Genomic DNA, 13,911 nt, shown 5'->3' on the forward strand with positions numbered 1-13,911 from the left:
GTGACACATGCCCAGATTTGCCTCCATCTAGCTGGGGCAAAGTGCTTTAAAAAAAATAATCCCTGGCACTGCATTGCTGTGGCCTCTTACAAAAATCATTTACCAGCTTCCCTTCTGTCCTTACATAAGTAAAATCAGAACAAAGACCAGGGAAAGTCTTACTTGAGGAATGAAGTGCCAGGAAGTTCCCGAGTCCCCTGCTGCTTATTGCCATAGTTGTCTGGTTTAGTACATTTGTCTCACTTTCCAGCTAAATTAGGTGTGGTAGGGAAATCAATTACGTACACTGAATTCAGGTGGAGAGGGGACTGCAACAGCCAACACCAACAGGCTCCGAAGAAGGGATTATCTCCTCCTCCCCAGCTCACAGTTCTTTTCTTTCCTGACATAAGCTTTCTCCCTATTTTCTCATTCCTGGTCAGTACCTTCACACGTCTCAGCCGACTAGATCTTCGCTTGTTCCCAGCCACCACTGTTCAGCATCTTGGGGGTCAGTGCTGAGTAACGTGGGGCCCTGCTGATTGAAAAAATGAAGGTGATTTTAGCAGATTATCACATCTCACTCTCTCACTTAACTAGTTGGTAATCACTGGTACTCCGCATTTGACCATCCACCTTTTTGATAGTCTCATGTGTCACCAAGCCTTTCACTGATCTGCAATAAACCGAGCTGTTGCTTCTGCAATTGAACCAGATACAGCATGACTGACAGCTGCTTATTGTGCATGGAGGTACACGTTCTCATCCAGGAAACAAACACAGGCTACGAATAAATGTACTATAAAATTAAAATCTATCTGATGGTATTTCCTTCCTTCCTTCCTTCCTTGCCCCTGTGATACTTTTCTCCATCCTGCTTTATTCATAATGAAGTTCTGAGGGAGGTGATCTGAAATAGGAAATGTTACCATGCTTCAGGGATGAGTCCAGAGGTGGGTTTCTAATGCGGAGATCATCCTCCTGCCTGTCCCCAAGATGCCACCTGGTCATCAGTGCTCTTCTTTGCCATTTCCAATAACTTCTTGCCCTCCTGCTTCAACAAGTGACTCTGAAAAGAAGTAAAAGTAAGTAAACGAGCCAGTACATAAATAACTAAAAGAAACCCACCCCCACGCCGCGGAAATCCAGCAATCCTGGACGCAGCCCAACGCCTCCAAGTGTTTTTACGCCCGGCTACCGACGGCTTTGGCGGGAGGTTCCTGCCACCCCGTTCTCCAGCGCCCGGACCCCGCTCGGGCTCTGCGAGCGGCTCCTCCCGCCCCGACGTGCCGGGGCGGGACCGGCCCCCGCTGCCCGTCCCCGTCGCTCCCCGCCGGGCACTGCCCACAACCAAGATGGCGGCGGGGGCGTCAGGCGGCGGGGCGGGTTGTGGCATGGCGGGTTGTGGCACGGCGGGGGGCCGCTGCCTCCTCTTCTTGCTGCTGGCGGCGGGGCGGGCGGTAGCCCCGCCGGGAGGTATGCTCTACCCCCGGGAGACCCCCTCCCGGGAGCGGAAGGAGCTCGGCGGCCTCTGGAGTTTCCGCGCCGACTTCTCGCCGGGCAGGGACGCCGGCTTCGTGCAGCGGTGGTACCGGCAGCCGCTCCGACAGGTACCGCGGGAGCGGGGCGCGGGCGGGGGCTGCCCCTTCCCCTTCCCCGGGGCAAGGCGGTGCGGCAGCGGGGTGCTCCCCTCCCGCGAAGGGTCCCCCTGCAAACCAGGCTTCCTCCCCACCCGAGAGCACCGATTCCCCCTTCCTTCCCCACCAGGCTGCTCTTTGCTCCCCCCCCGCCCTGCGCTAAGTGTCTCATCGCTCTGCTGGGGGTTTTTCTTAAGAGGTTTTCTAATTACCGGCCGACGAAGCAGTAGTCTCTGATTACCCCGCTTCTGCTCAGAAGCCAGAAAGCGTTTGAATGAGCTACAGCCACCTTTGGGTGTCGAAGAAATCCCCGTGCTGCAAAAGCAAGGCTGGCAGGCACAATATTGACCTGTCGTCAGCAGCACAGAATAAACAAAAACATGCTTGGAAAGGGTACTCTTGAATTAGGTATTCTAAAGTAGCCGAGTGCAGATAAACAAGTTCTGGTGTAACTGAAATCCATTACGAAATTAACACCGTTACCTCAAAGAAGTTATGTTTTCTATGCAAAAATGCATGTGTCCTTCATCATTTCTGTTTTAGCCCTTTGGCCAATTTTTGGCCAAATTGTGGAAGGAGAGAAGAGCTGAAAGACATATGCTGCTGGAAGTTTTGCGAAGAGACAGCCAGAGGAGAGGAATCCTGGGCTATGCCCTCCCGAAGGGAGGCTTAGATGTGTACACTCAACCTACTTTAGACATCAGAGAATCTCCCTGAAGGAGAGACACATTACAGCCATCCCAGTCAAAGGTTATCCTGTATCAGATACTAGAAAATCTGCTTCACCATCCAAGGATTCTCCTGCTAGGGTTTTCTGATGTCTAATAAGGGTGCTGAGTTTCTCTGCAGTGCTGGTACAGTTCGGTGCTGAGTCAGCCGCGCACATGATGCTCACCCCTGGGCAACCAAGACCTTCCTTGTTCCGTTCTCCACGGAAAGTCTTTCTTAGGAAAGGGGAAGCTGCTGCAGCAGCACTCATTTATGCAACATCATGAGCGCAGCAGGTGCTAAAAATGAACAGCTCTATTTTGCAATAGCATCTGGTTATCTCAATGTTAAATGTATTACAACACTGCCTGCCTATAATCCTTAGATTAAAAATACGCAAGTGAATAGACTCTATTGTAATCCTAAGGAATCTGTGTTGCTTTCAGGGAGTGAGAAAGGCTGGAATCATCCCAAACAGTCTCCATGGACCTTCCCTGCAGGATCTGTCCCCCAAATATCCATGACTCTTGCCACCCTTCTACTACAGCTCTTAGCCTGACAAGCAGCACCCTGCGCCAGGGAACTGACACCACACCACCAGCATTGCTCACCAAACAGCTAGAGCTGTGCAGGAGAAACTACAGTTTGTGGGAAGTCCCAGATGAAACAACGACCTCGGCGTTTATTTTTTTTTCCCCTTGCCTTTCTGATTCTGCAATACCAGAGCCATTAATAAAATCAGGAGATGAAAAAGATACGAGCAGCTTCTTCCTGCAGGAACAGGCAGGTTCCTGGGCCTGATATTAAGTAGGGCTTGGATAAGACCTGTGACAGACCACACCAGTTTCTACACAGGTTTTCCCAAGTATTTCCACTTGGCAAAGGGACTGTAAGGCTGTTAGTGGAAGGGGGCACCTCCAGCAGTACAGGTTGGACAACCAAGACCATAAAATTCATTTTTTTAAATTCTGTTCCCTCCCTTTTTGTGCAATTCCTTCCAGACTGGTCCTGTGATTGATATGCCAGTGCCTGCCAGCTTCAATGATATCACTCAAGACCCCAACTTGGAGAACTACATCGGCTGGGTTTGGTATGAGAAAGAGGTGCTGCTTCCTCTCCGTTGGCTTCAGGATGACCTCAACACCAGAGTGGTGCTCCGTTTCGGTAGTGCCCATTACTACTCCATTGTGGTACGTTGCATGGGAAGTTGTCTGTGTGTTTCCAAAATTATGCTACACTAAAAATCTGTGTCATGGCTTGTTCAGCAAATATAGCTCTGTGTAGATATTGTATCAGTTTGCCATTTTCTTAACTCTTGCCTGTTTTCCTCCAGCCAAGAACTTGGCCATGTTTCCCAGGTGTCTCTTCTCTGAGCCTCCAATATTGGGACTAGTAACTAAAACATTTCCGTGGTACAGGATCTGCTGAAAACTGTGTCTCTCAGTGACACTTGCCTGTACGTGACCCAGACCTAGCTCCCAGCAAAGGAAGGGCTGCTAGATTGATCCCTCAAGGAGTAAGAGCCCAGAACAAGGTTCAGTGTTACTGGGAGTCCCGACTACCCTTTGCTGGGCTCCTTCCCTTCTCCCTGCTATTCTTGCCACAAAAACCCAATAAGCCTGCTTCTTGGGCTCACAGGTGTCTTTTCTTGCAGTGGGTCAATGGAGTGCAAGTCATGGAGCATGAAGGGGGCCACCTCCCTTTTGAGGCAGATATAAGTAACATTGTCCAGGGCAGCCCAGGGATCCCCTGCCGCATCACTGTTGCGCTCAACAACACTCTGACACCCCATACTCTGCCTCCGGGGTCAATTCAGTACATGAATGACAAAACAAGGTGAGTTGCTAAAGCGCTGTACTGCTGAGCTTATCCCAGGGATGAGAGAGTGGAAATTTATTCGGCTGCTGGTTCATAAGACCCTCCAAGCAATTTACAAAAGCATGGGTTGTATTTATGCTGAAATTCGTCAGTTGAGCAGGGAGGAGTTTAAGCTTTGATGTTAGGAGGAGTCTGCACTGAGTTATTGTATCTGTTTTATACACAGGGAACTGAGATTAAGTGATTTGCCAAATTGAATCGATGGCAGATTTGAGAAGCTTGAATTCAGCTGGAACCTGCAAGTACCAGCTATTCTGAAGGATCAAACCTATTCAGTGCGTTAGATGTTTGTTAACTGGTAGTCCCCTTCAGTGTAGCAGCAGTAGCACTACTTGAAAGATAGATCCATCCTTTTATAAAGACTATTTTGCCAGTTAGTATCTATTATTACATGACTGTTTTACATTGCTAGCATCCATATGCTGCCTTCAGTTCTTGTGTAATGAAATATAATGTAGCCATTCTATCTTGCTCACTCAGGTATCCCAAGAACTATTTTGTACAGAACATCAGGTTTGATTTCTTTAATTATGCTGGAATCCATCGCCCGGTCGTGCTTTACACCACTCCTTCTGTCTACATAGATGATATTACTGTGACAACTACGTCGTCAGAGAGTGTTGGTAGGTCCAGAACAATTACAGCAGCTACCTCAGGCTCCAAATGGAGATGACAAGGGTAGCAGAGCAAATATCCTGCAAAAGCGTGATTGCATTTTTTTCTTAGTGGCTTTTTCTTGAATCTGAGCTGGTCTACTGCGCAGCTCAGCAGCTGCAAGAATATGGTAAAGAGTTAGAAGCAATAAGAAAAAAAGAAGTACTTGCAAGAGACTACTGTTAAAGTGAAAGGATGATCAGGTGTTTCTTGAAGTAGAATTTCTCAGTAGGGGCAGTCCCCCTGCCACTTAAAGCAGGATTATCTCTAAGTAACAGAGTTGTGTGATACACAGCTCTTGCTGGAAACTTCTGGACCTCAAGACAGACAGGTCATGCTTCTTGCATTCAATTCATGCCACTCTGTTCTATATCTCCCTCATTTTTTAACGCTGCTGTATGTGAAAACCCTCCAACATTTGATGCGTTTATTTTCCCTTTCATGGCAGTCTCTGATTGTTTTTTGTTTCCTTTGAACCAGCAATGGTGCAATATCAGGTGTCAGTTGTTGGCAGCACACTCTATTCCTTGTCCCTGAGTTTACGTGACCAAGAGGGGAAGGTGGTTGCTACAGGCGATGGGCCAGCTGGAGAGCTAAAAGTCCTGAACCCAAATCTTTGGTGGCCTTACCTGATGCACAAGAACCCTGGATACCGCTACTGCTTAGAGGTAACAGTGACGTTTCTTCCCTTCTGTGTGCGTTCCCTCTGATTGTCTAATAGGGTTAAGGAACTGCCATATGGCCCATCTTCCGTACTCATCTTCTCCCACGAATCCTGTTCATGTGACCAGAGTGGCATTGCTAATTATGCAGTAATCAAATTAAGCTTTGCCAGCTTCCTGGATGCTGAACTGAAAGGTCTGTCAGTGAGAAGGAGGGCATGCCTGGAGTGCATGCATGCACTCTGAGATGCTTGCCCTTCACATTTAGTGCCCAATCCATCCCTTGCAACAGGACCATTTGAGACAATATAGGGGAGGAGATATCATGAAAGCTGAGAGCAGAGTCTCTGAGGAGCAGGGTGCTAACCTCTTCCTCATGCTTTGCCATGCAATGAGCTTTCTTCCCACTCTGCAAGACAAGAGTTCAGCTTCAATAGCACGAGCCTGGAAGACTCTGTGTGAGTTAAGGATGAGTAGCAATGTTTAGATGCAGAAACTAGGGCAGATGAGCTGCTGTGAGTTTCTAGGCCCTCAGTTTCATATCTCTTGTGAGCAGATGATATTTCAGTCATTGCCTGGTATCATGGTGCGGGGCAGAAGAGGTGTACAGCTACCTTGCCTGGGGGGATGAAATAGCCCAGATGAGTAAGGGGAAAAGAAACTGAAGCCCTTGGGGTGAACAAGCCCCAGAAGGGTCATCCAGGGTTCATTCTTCATCCTTCAGCTTCCCCAGCTTGGATTTCTATTTTCTGTTTAGTCAGACCTTGCTTCTTCTCTAAGGACCACAAGAGGCAGCTGAAGCAGCAGTGAGAAGCAGGCCACGTGTCGAGGCAGGGCTGGGAAACGGACGGGAGGTCAAGATAGCCCTTACAGGCAAGAGGGAGGGAAGACAGGGCATCCTTGCGAAGCCCAGCACGTCACTTGTGTCTCCCCCTTGGAAATCTAGGTGAAAATGCAGGCGCAGGTGAACGGGGCGCTGCTGGAGGACGTGTACACGCTCCCGGTCGGCATCCGCGCCATCCACGTCACCAGCACGCAGTTCCTCATCAACGGCAGGCCCTTCTACTTCCATGGCGTCAACAAGCACGAAGACGCGGATGTAAGTGTGCGGCGCCTGCGGCGGAGGCACCTCATGGTGCCTCGCTTCGTGCCGCTGAGGCAGCACCCGCTCTTGCCTCCCCTCTCCGTTCAAAGGGGCCATCTCCTCAAACCCTTCTCCCAGGGTGCTGCTGGGGGGGTGGCTGGGGTGAACTTTTACAAGCATTAAGGGGACACCATGCCCGGTCCTGCCATAGCCGTAACATTCCTCTCAGGGCACACGGGCGAGCCCGGGTGTGCTGGCAGAGGAGCTAAACGACCCCCCGGCCATGGTTTCCAGTCAGAACCAGCGGCCCTCAGGTTCCCCGCCCCGGGAAATGCCGGGAACGGTCTCCGGCGGGCAGGTCTGAGCCGCGGAGGAACCGCAGGGCTGCGAGGCCCTGACCGGCCACAGGGAGGCCCCGCAGCCGTGCCAGAGGCCCCGTCCCGGCCGGGCAGAGCCACCGGCTCCCCGCCCGCCAGGCCGCTCGCCTCAGGGGCGGCGGGCGCGGGCTCTCCTCAGAGGGAGACGCGGAGTCCCGCCGGTCCGGGGTCCTCCTTCACCCTGTCCTCCCCAGCCCGCCTCATGGATAGGGAGGGAGAGGGCGGCCCGGGCAGGGCAGGGCGCGTTCCCAAAATGGCAGGCAGGCCGCTTGGCTGCAACCGCCATCCCCTCTGCTTCTCCAAACCACCAGGGTCTGAGTGTGCGTGTGGCAGTGCCCCTCAGAAAGGCAAATGCTGCACGGAGAGGTGCTGCAGTCTGCTAGAAATGGTGCCCAGGGCTGGAAACGCTCTGAGAGCGAGCAGGGAAGCACTGGTGACGTGCGAGGAGAAGCCCCAGCCCAGCGGTGTGATGGGCTGTGATTGCTCTCTTCTCCCCCCCTTAGATCCGCGGCAAAGGCCTTGACTGGCCCCTGGTTGTGAAGGACTTCAACCTGCTGCGCTGGCTGGGGGCAAACTCTTTCCGCACCAGCCACTACCCCTATGCTGAGGAGATCATGGACCTGTGTGATGCCTATGGCATCGTGGTGATCGACGAGTGTCCGGGAGTGGGGATTAAAATGCCGTAAGCAATTGCTCGAAAGACCCTTCCCCTTGTTTCTAAGCTCCTCTCTGAGTTGCTTCGAAAGCATCCTCCTCCTGTCCCACAGTGCCCGTTGTTCTGATAATGGAAGTACTTTGCTCTATTTAGAAATCGGCCCGTTGCGCCATGTGTGCCTAGTGAGGTTGGGCAACCGGAGGGCGTTTTGCCACGTGGCCATCATCTCATTTGGTTTGGTTCAATTAACGAGCCCAAACCACAGCCCTGAACAGGGTTTGGGGAAATAAAGCAGAACCCATATTCAGTGTCAAGGCTTAGCTGTGCTTTTATACCCCAGAGGCTTGACTTTTCACAGGGAGAGGCAAAGGGGATGGATTTTATACCCTCACCTCACCAGGTCTCAATTCCTTTTGTCTTTAAGCGAGAGTTTTGGGAACAAGTCCTTGCAGCATCATCTTGTTGTGATGGAGGAGCTGATCCGTAGGGATAAGAACAGGCCGTCAGTTGTGATGTGGTCAGTAGCCAACGAGCCAGCATCAGAGCTGCCCCCAGCAGCTTACTATTTCAAGTAAGTATGTCCGCTTGTACAGAGAGCTGAGGCTTGAATCTTGGCAGATGATACATCTTCTTCCTTTGGGTTGGCACAGAGAAGTAGTAAAGAGAGAGCAAGCATTTTGGGGGAACCCCAAAACAGTACCCACAGATGCAAACTGAAAGTGCAACTGCTGCATGTGTTGAACTGATGCTCAGAAGCACACAACAGTCTCAACCTGTTGTTTCTGAATCAGTAAGGCTCTGCAAAACTACCAGGAGTCCATTTGGTCTGAGCATCTCTTCTTGACTTAAGGGTCAAGCAAAAGCAGACCTGATGGGAACAGGATATTCCTTGTTGCCAATGGAAGAAGAGTGCTAAATTCTTTAAGAATTACAGCAAAGCTGTAAAATAATTGGCCTTTAACTCTGAAGACAAGGTTCTTCAGCTAGTGCTAGTTATTTGTTCTGCAGGGGATTGTGACACCCCACTTCAAAGCCACTGCTTCAAGTCTCTACAAACCCCTTGGTTTTATTTTTAAAGAGATTTAAGCTTTGGATAGCCAGGAGTCATATCTGTAATGGGGTAGCAGACTCCCTAGTAGCTGTAGGTGCATTAAGACATAACTGTGAAGTTTCATTCTTCAGAACGACACACTCCTGCAATGCTGACGTAGCAGCAGAGCGTGACCTTCCCATTCTGTCTCTTCCCTCATTCAGGGTTTCCTCAAAAGCAGCCAACCTTTGAGTGCTCTGCCTGCTGTGGGGTAGGGCTGGGGCCTCATGCTTTTGCAGGAACATATCCCAAGAGTTGTTCAGAAACTTCCCGTTACCCTTGTTAAGTTTTTATCTTCAAACTCACTGTCCCTTCTCCAACTTGTAAGCTGCTGGCACCAACAGACAAATTAACGTGCCCATGTTTGATAAACTTCCACTCTGGTCTTTCTTCAGGTGGGATAGCAACCAACTTTGTGACGGATAGTCTCTTTGCCATGACACTTATACTCCTACAGAACTGGCTAGAATTGCAGGCACTTTATAGCAGATGATCACTAAGTATTCTGCAGTATTTAATTAAAAATACTCTGCTAAATCAAAACCAGCTTCAAATGTCTTGGGGGGGGGGGAGTGGAAGGACAGAGAGACTGGGGAGATGGGGCTGTGCTTCTCCACGCTGTTTTTGAACTCTTGCTTTACTGTTTGCAAACAGGACAGTGATAGCTCACACTAAAGCTCTCGATCCCTCCAGACCAGTAACCTTTGTGACAGATGCTAATTACGCTCTTGATCGTGGTGTAAGTTTACTTTTCTAGCTTTTTTTTTTTTTAAATTCATACATTAAATTTCCTCTTCTTGTCATTTGTTTTACAGTCCTTTCCCTCCACCTCCCCAGGTTTACTGGAGGTATTTAACAGGGAGAGGCAGAAGAAAACTTACATTTTTGTTTCTAGTAGAAAGCACCTTATCCTGTAGTTGTAGTCCAGCTGAAAAAAAAACAACAGAAAACTGTAAGAGAAAAGAACAATTCTTTGTCTTGAGTGAAATATGCAGGATCAGACCCCTGGATTCCATTAACAATGTCATGCTTTGCTATTCCATTGATTGTGTTTACTAATGCTCAGGATACTCACTTGCAATTAAACCAAAGCTTAAACCTCTTTAAAATGCTAACAGCCCTTGTGGAAGTCTAAAGGAAGGAAGCTTTGCTTTAATTCCTGCTGTAAACTGCTCTAGATCTTCTTTGGCAGATGTCTGTTAACTTGAATAATCTAAAAGCTCTTCCACCTTCGTAATTAAAGTCCTAGAGCTGTATAAATAGCCAAAAGGCACTTTTCTTGGATGTCTATGCCTTAAGCTGGCCATAGCATGAACCAAGGACCTTTAACACGCATCAGTTTCCAGGGTAGTTGCTGTATCATTTTTAATTTTTCCAGATGGCTTTATAATACTTGTCACTACTGTACAATAAACACTTCCAGCAGGTGAGTTTGTAGGTATGTGATACTACCACCTGTCCCTGCTACAGGTTACACACTTGGTATTTCTTTCAAGCTGTCCTACAGTTGGCAAGCATGTCCTTCTGTAACTCAGAGGTCTGTTCCTCCCCCCACCAGGGGAAAAACAATTGGTGGCCTTAGTTTTGGAGGTGTCCAACAGGGATCTGCTCTTGGATCGGTTTCATCAGGCATGTGCAAACTGATTCTGACATCCCATCCCCACCAACAGGTTCTGACTAGCTTGAGGAGACACAGGAAGACAAACCCAAAGACAACAGATCTCATACGCTGATGTGATATTAGAACTTTTTTCTTTTATTACAAAACATGTTAAGAGAACATTGAACAAGTTACATACAACATCACTTTATCTTTAGTGGGCTTTGTGCCCTTTTATCATACTGTCCATGTGGTAGAAATGGCATAAAACTTGCAGAATGCTTAGTCTTAGTATTGCACCACTGATGCACAAATTTAGTTGCTAGTCAAAATATTTGACCACTAACTTGATAATCACATTCCAATACTCAAAAAGTACATCTAAATGTACCAGCAAGCCAGAGACATCTTGGAAACTCAAAAACTTCTAACAAACCTGAGGATGAAATGGGTTCATCTTGTCTAACTCTTTGCTGTGACTTCCTAAGTCTGTAAGAAAAATGCCAAATTAATATGCTATTAGCTTATTAAATTTATCCTGCTTGTTTTCTGGGAAAGATGTCATGGCGGAGGGGGGGGGGGGGGCCTGCGTGATGGGGGAAAAGACTATTTTATGTGCAATAAAACTGGATTCCATGAAACAAACCAAGAAGAGGATTTAGCTTTGAGTGAAGGTTGTCCATTTTGAGCTCTGTGACAAAACACTTTCACCTTGTTTTTTGTAGGCTCCTTATGTGGATGTAATTTGCGTAAATAGCTACTTCTCCTGGTATCATGACCCAGGCCATCTGGAAGTTATTCCACTACAACTCACAACACAGTTTGAGAACTGGTATAAGACCTACCAAAAACCCATTATCCAGAGTGAATATGGAGCAGACTCTGTTCCTGGACTTCACAGTGTAAGTGTTACAGACGCCCTAGATGGAAGAAAGCACTGCTCTTCTTACAGGGTCAGCGAAGTTTAATTAGAAGAGATGGGTACCATTGAGCCTGACTACTTAGTTTTGAGATGCGTTAGCTTGTGTTTGAAAGACTCCAGGATTGTAATCCTGCTCCACAGAAATCAATCAGCTTTGCCATTGACTAGCAAAGGTTAGATTCTACCTAAAGAGAAGTTTTTGGCTTTGACTAAAAGCACTGAGCACTCTGAAATGTATACTTTGGCATTTGTAGAAGTTGCTTAATCAGAAGATACGACACTGGAGACTGGACATTCATTTCATGATGCTATCCTGCACAGAAGGGGTGGCACTCCTACACCTGTCATAACAAAGCATGATTACCAAGCAAAACCACAGACTCCCCCCCAAGTATACCTGGCATTATGTCTCTGTTCTATATGCATTTCCCCTTGCACTTTCAGTAGTTGCTAATTGTCACTAAACAGCCATTGTTAATGCAGCAGCAATGAGAAGACCAAGCAATTGTAAAGCTTGTCTTCAGGAAGCAGGTCCCCAGTAAATGGGAAGTTAACATACAGAGCCTTTGCTGAGATTAACTGTCACCTTCATTCAAGGCCACCTCTTTCTCCTGGCTGTAGGATCCACCTCTTATGTTCAGCGAGGAGTATCAGAAAGCTATGCTGAGAGAGTACCATTCTGTTTTTGACAAAAAGAGGAAAGAGTATGTGATTGGGGAGCTCATATGGAATTTTGCTGATTTCATGACTAATCAAGGTAAGCTTATATTTATATTCTAAACAACTCTCCACCCTCCCTGCAAGTTTAAAGTGGTTTATGACACCTGTAGAGTAGGACATAGAGTATAGCTGGTTCCTGTGACAAAGTCCAGCATGACCAGAGCCAAGAGGGACGGTCCTGGCTGTACTTAATGCATCCTCTCTCTGCAGCTGGACCTCCTGAATGTCCCACCTGAAAGGACCCATATCTCACCCAGAACGTGAGACAGTGTGCTAGGGCAGAATGCAAGGGAAGCTTGTCAGCAGACCCAGATTACTTCTATTTCTTGGCCATCCTCAATTCAGAGCTTCAGTCAGCTGTTACGGATGTGTCTCACTTGCTTTATATTTCATCTACGACTGCCCTTAGTAACAGAGCACCTTAAATAATGTATTATTAACTTGGTATAGAGGTTTAGCAATAGAGGACCAGATGCCACACAGGTAGACAACAGTCTATCATGACACTCCATCCACTATTAATAAATGATAAGTGCATTCACCAAGTATGGGGCATTACTTAATCTACAGTGCACACAGTCACACAGAAATTAAACTACTACAACTCAGAAGGAGACTTAGTAAGGAACCAGTTATGCATATGCCACCTGCAGCGAGTTAGGGTGGTGGACAGTCAGTTAATTTCAGGCAGAGAAATACCATTAAGAATAATCTGTAGAGCACCAATATAGGTATTAGAAAGCTAAATCATTGCAGAGAAGCAGTCAGAAAAGTAATATCAGTTTCAAATAGGAGGATGAAGAAAATGTAGACAAGTTGACATACACATATGCAGTTCCAGTCTCTCTACATCTTGCAATTATCTTGTTTCCTATGAAAACTAAAATAGGCAAAAAGGATATAGACACCACTAAAGGACAGTACAGTCAAATAGTTAGTAATCAACATTTTCACCATCAAATTTCAAGGTGGAACTAATGGCAGAAGGAGTATTTGCTGTAAATATAATACCAATCAAGTTAATGGGCACAGCTGAAGACTTACCAGTTGTAAATACAATGAATTGCAGCTATATTGCTCAGTTATATCAATTAATCTTGCCACGATGATGCAAATTACATCTGCCAAGTTCCCCGTTGTACCTGACTATGTGTAGAAGAAAGTGCATAGGTCTCTTCCACCTAACCTGATTTAGTACACATTGTAAGAGTTCACAGTGGGGGATTTACGAGCATTTTACATATACTTGCTTTATTTTATAACTTTTCTACAGGGACCACACGTGTTTTGGGGAACAAGAAAGGAATATTCACCCGCCAACGACAGCCCAAATCAGCTGCATTTGTTCTTAGAGAAAGATACTGGAAGATCGCAAATGAATCAAGCTGTCTTCCTCCTATAATAAAATCACATACCCTCTTTCTAAAATGAAATCAAAAGGTATAGTGGCTGGGTACTATGCTGAACTTGTTCATTAAATTTCTGTTTAAATATTTATGCCCGACTCAAGCCTTGCAAGTCTAATGCAATTTCTAGCCCACCTGAAGTAGTTACTATGGTACAAAGTAGATCAGAAACACTAGTTTCCTATGCTTAGCCACGTCTGTAGGCTTCCTGTTCCCAGGTAGTAGACTGAATATTCAGAGCTTCAAGGAACTGAAGTTAGAGAATCTGACTGAGGTATCTGTTTATGGCAAAAAAATAAAAATATTACATGATACAAATCAATGCTAAAGACTTAAAAAAATCCAAGTTACTCTAAATGAACATCATATCCCTCCAATGCAAATGAGGTTTTTCCAGTTATACTCCCCTAACAGTTACACTACTCAGATCACAGCAAATTATCCACAGGATTACGGAAGAACACAATTTACATAGCTTCTCTTGCTGGACAGAATGTATGTGGCTGGCTGAGAAATTCCAAGAGTTCACAGCATTTGGG

General features: G+C 47.0%; 2 protein-coding genes across 5 annotated transcripts in view; one reads left to right on the plus strand and one right to left on the minus strand.

Moving 5' to 3' along the window:
- CRCP (CGRP receptor component) overlaps positions 1 to 1,191 on the minus strand; it is a 62,010-nt gene extending 60,819 nt beyond the window's left edge. For both annotated transcript variants that reach the window (XM_049801749.1, XM_049801750.1), the window contains exons 1-2: positions 909 to 1,191; positions 426 to 517 (exon numbers count right to left, since the gene is read on the minus strand). The gene's annotated coding sequence lies outside the window, so the exon portion shown is untranslated. The remainder of the gene's footprint in view (positions 1 to 425; positions 518 to 908) is intronic.
- Positions 1,192 to 1,334: 143 nt separating this feature from the next.
- Positions 1,335 to 13,463, plus strand: GUSB (glucuronidase beta). 3 transcript variants are annotated; one of them, XM_049801730.1, is made up of 12 exons: positions 1,335 to 1,589; positions 3,326 to 3,514; positions 3,979 to 4,160; positions 4,683 to 4,825; positions 5,337 to 5,524; positions 6,465 to 6,617; positions 7,483 to 7,661; positions 8,059 to 8,205; positions 9,379 to 9,463; positions 11,050 to 11,226; positions 11,868 to 12,003; positions 13,240 to 13,463. In XM_049801730.1, exons 1-12 carry the CDS (start codon positions 1,335 to 1,337, stop codon positions 13,395 to 13,397), a joined length of 1,992 nt encoding a protein of 663 aa, XP_049657687.1. In that variant the 3' UTR covers positions 13,398 to 13,463. The 3 variants fall into 3 exon arrangements, with proteins under 3 accessions (XP_049657687.1, XP_049657688.1, XP_049657689.1); XM_049801731.1 differs by lacking the exon at positions 1,335 to 1,589 and having other exon boundaries at positions 3,438 to 3,514; positions 3,658 to 4,160; XM_049801732.1 differs by lacking the exons at positions 1,335 to 1,589; positions 3,326 to 3,514 and adding an exon at positions 3,530 to 3,858.
- The last annotated feature ends 448 nt before the right edge of the window (positions 13,464 to 13,911 follow it).

The sequence above is a fragment of the Accipiter gentilis genome, chromosome 6 (genome assembly GCF_929443795.1).
Source record: "Accipiter gentilis chromosome 6, bAccGen1.1, whole genome shotgun sequence".
In the NCBI taxonomy this organism is placed as follows: domain Eukaryota; kingdom Metazoa; phylum Chordata; class Aves; order Accipitriformes; family Accipitridae; genus Astur; species Astur gentilis.

Coding starts and splice junctions, on each gene's coding strand:
- GUSB (XM_049801730.1), top strand. CDS start 1,335: ATGGCGGCGGGGGCGTCAGGCGGCGGGGCGGGTTGTGGCATGGCGGGT. Junction 5,525..6,464: donor GATACCGCTACTGCTTAGAG/GTAACAGTGACG, acceptor TTGGAAATCTAG/GTGAAAATGCAGGCGCAGGT. Junction 9,464..11,049: donor ATTACGCTCTTGATCGTGGT/GTAAGTTTACTT, acceptor TGTTTTTTGTAG/GCTCCTTATGTGGATGTAAT.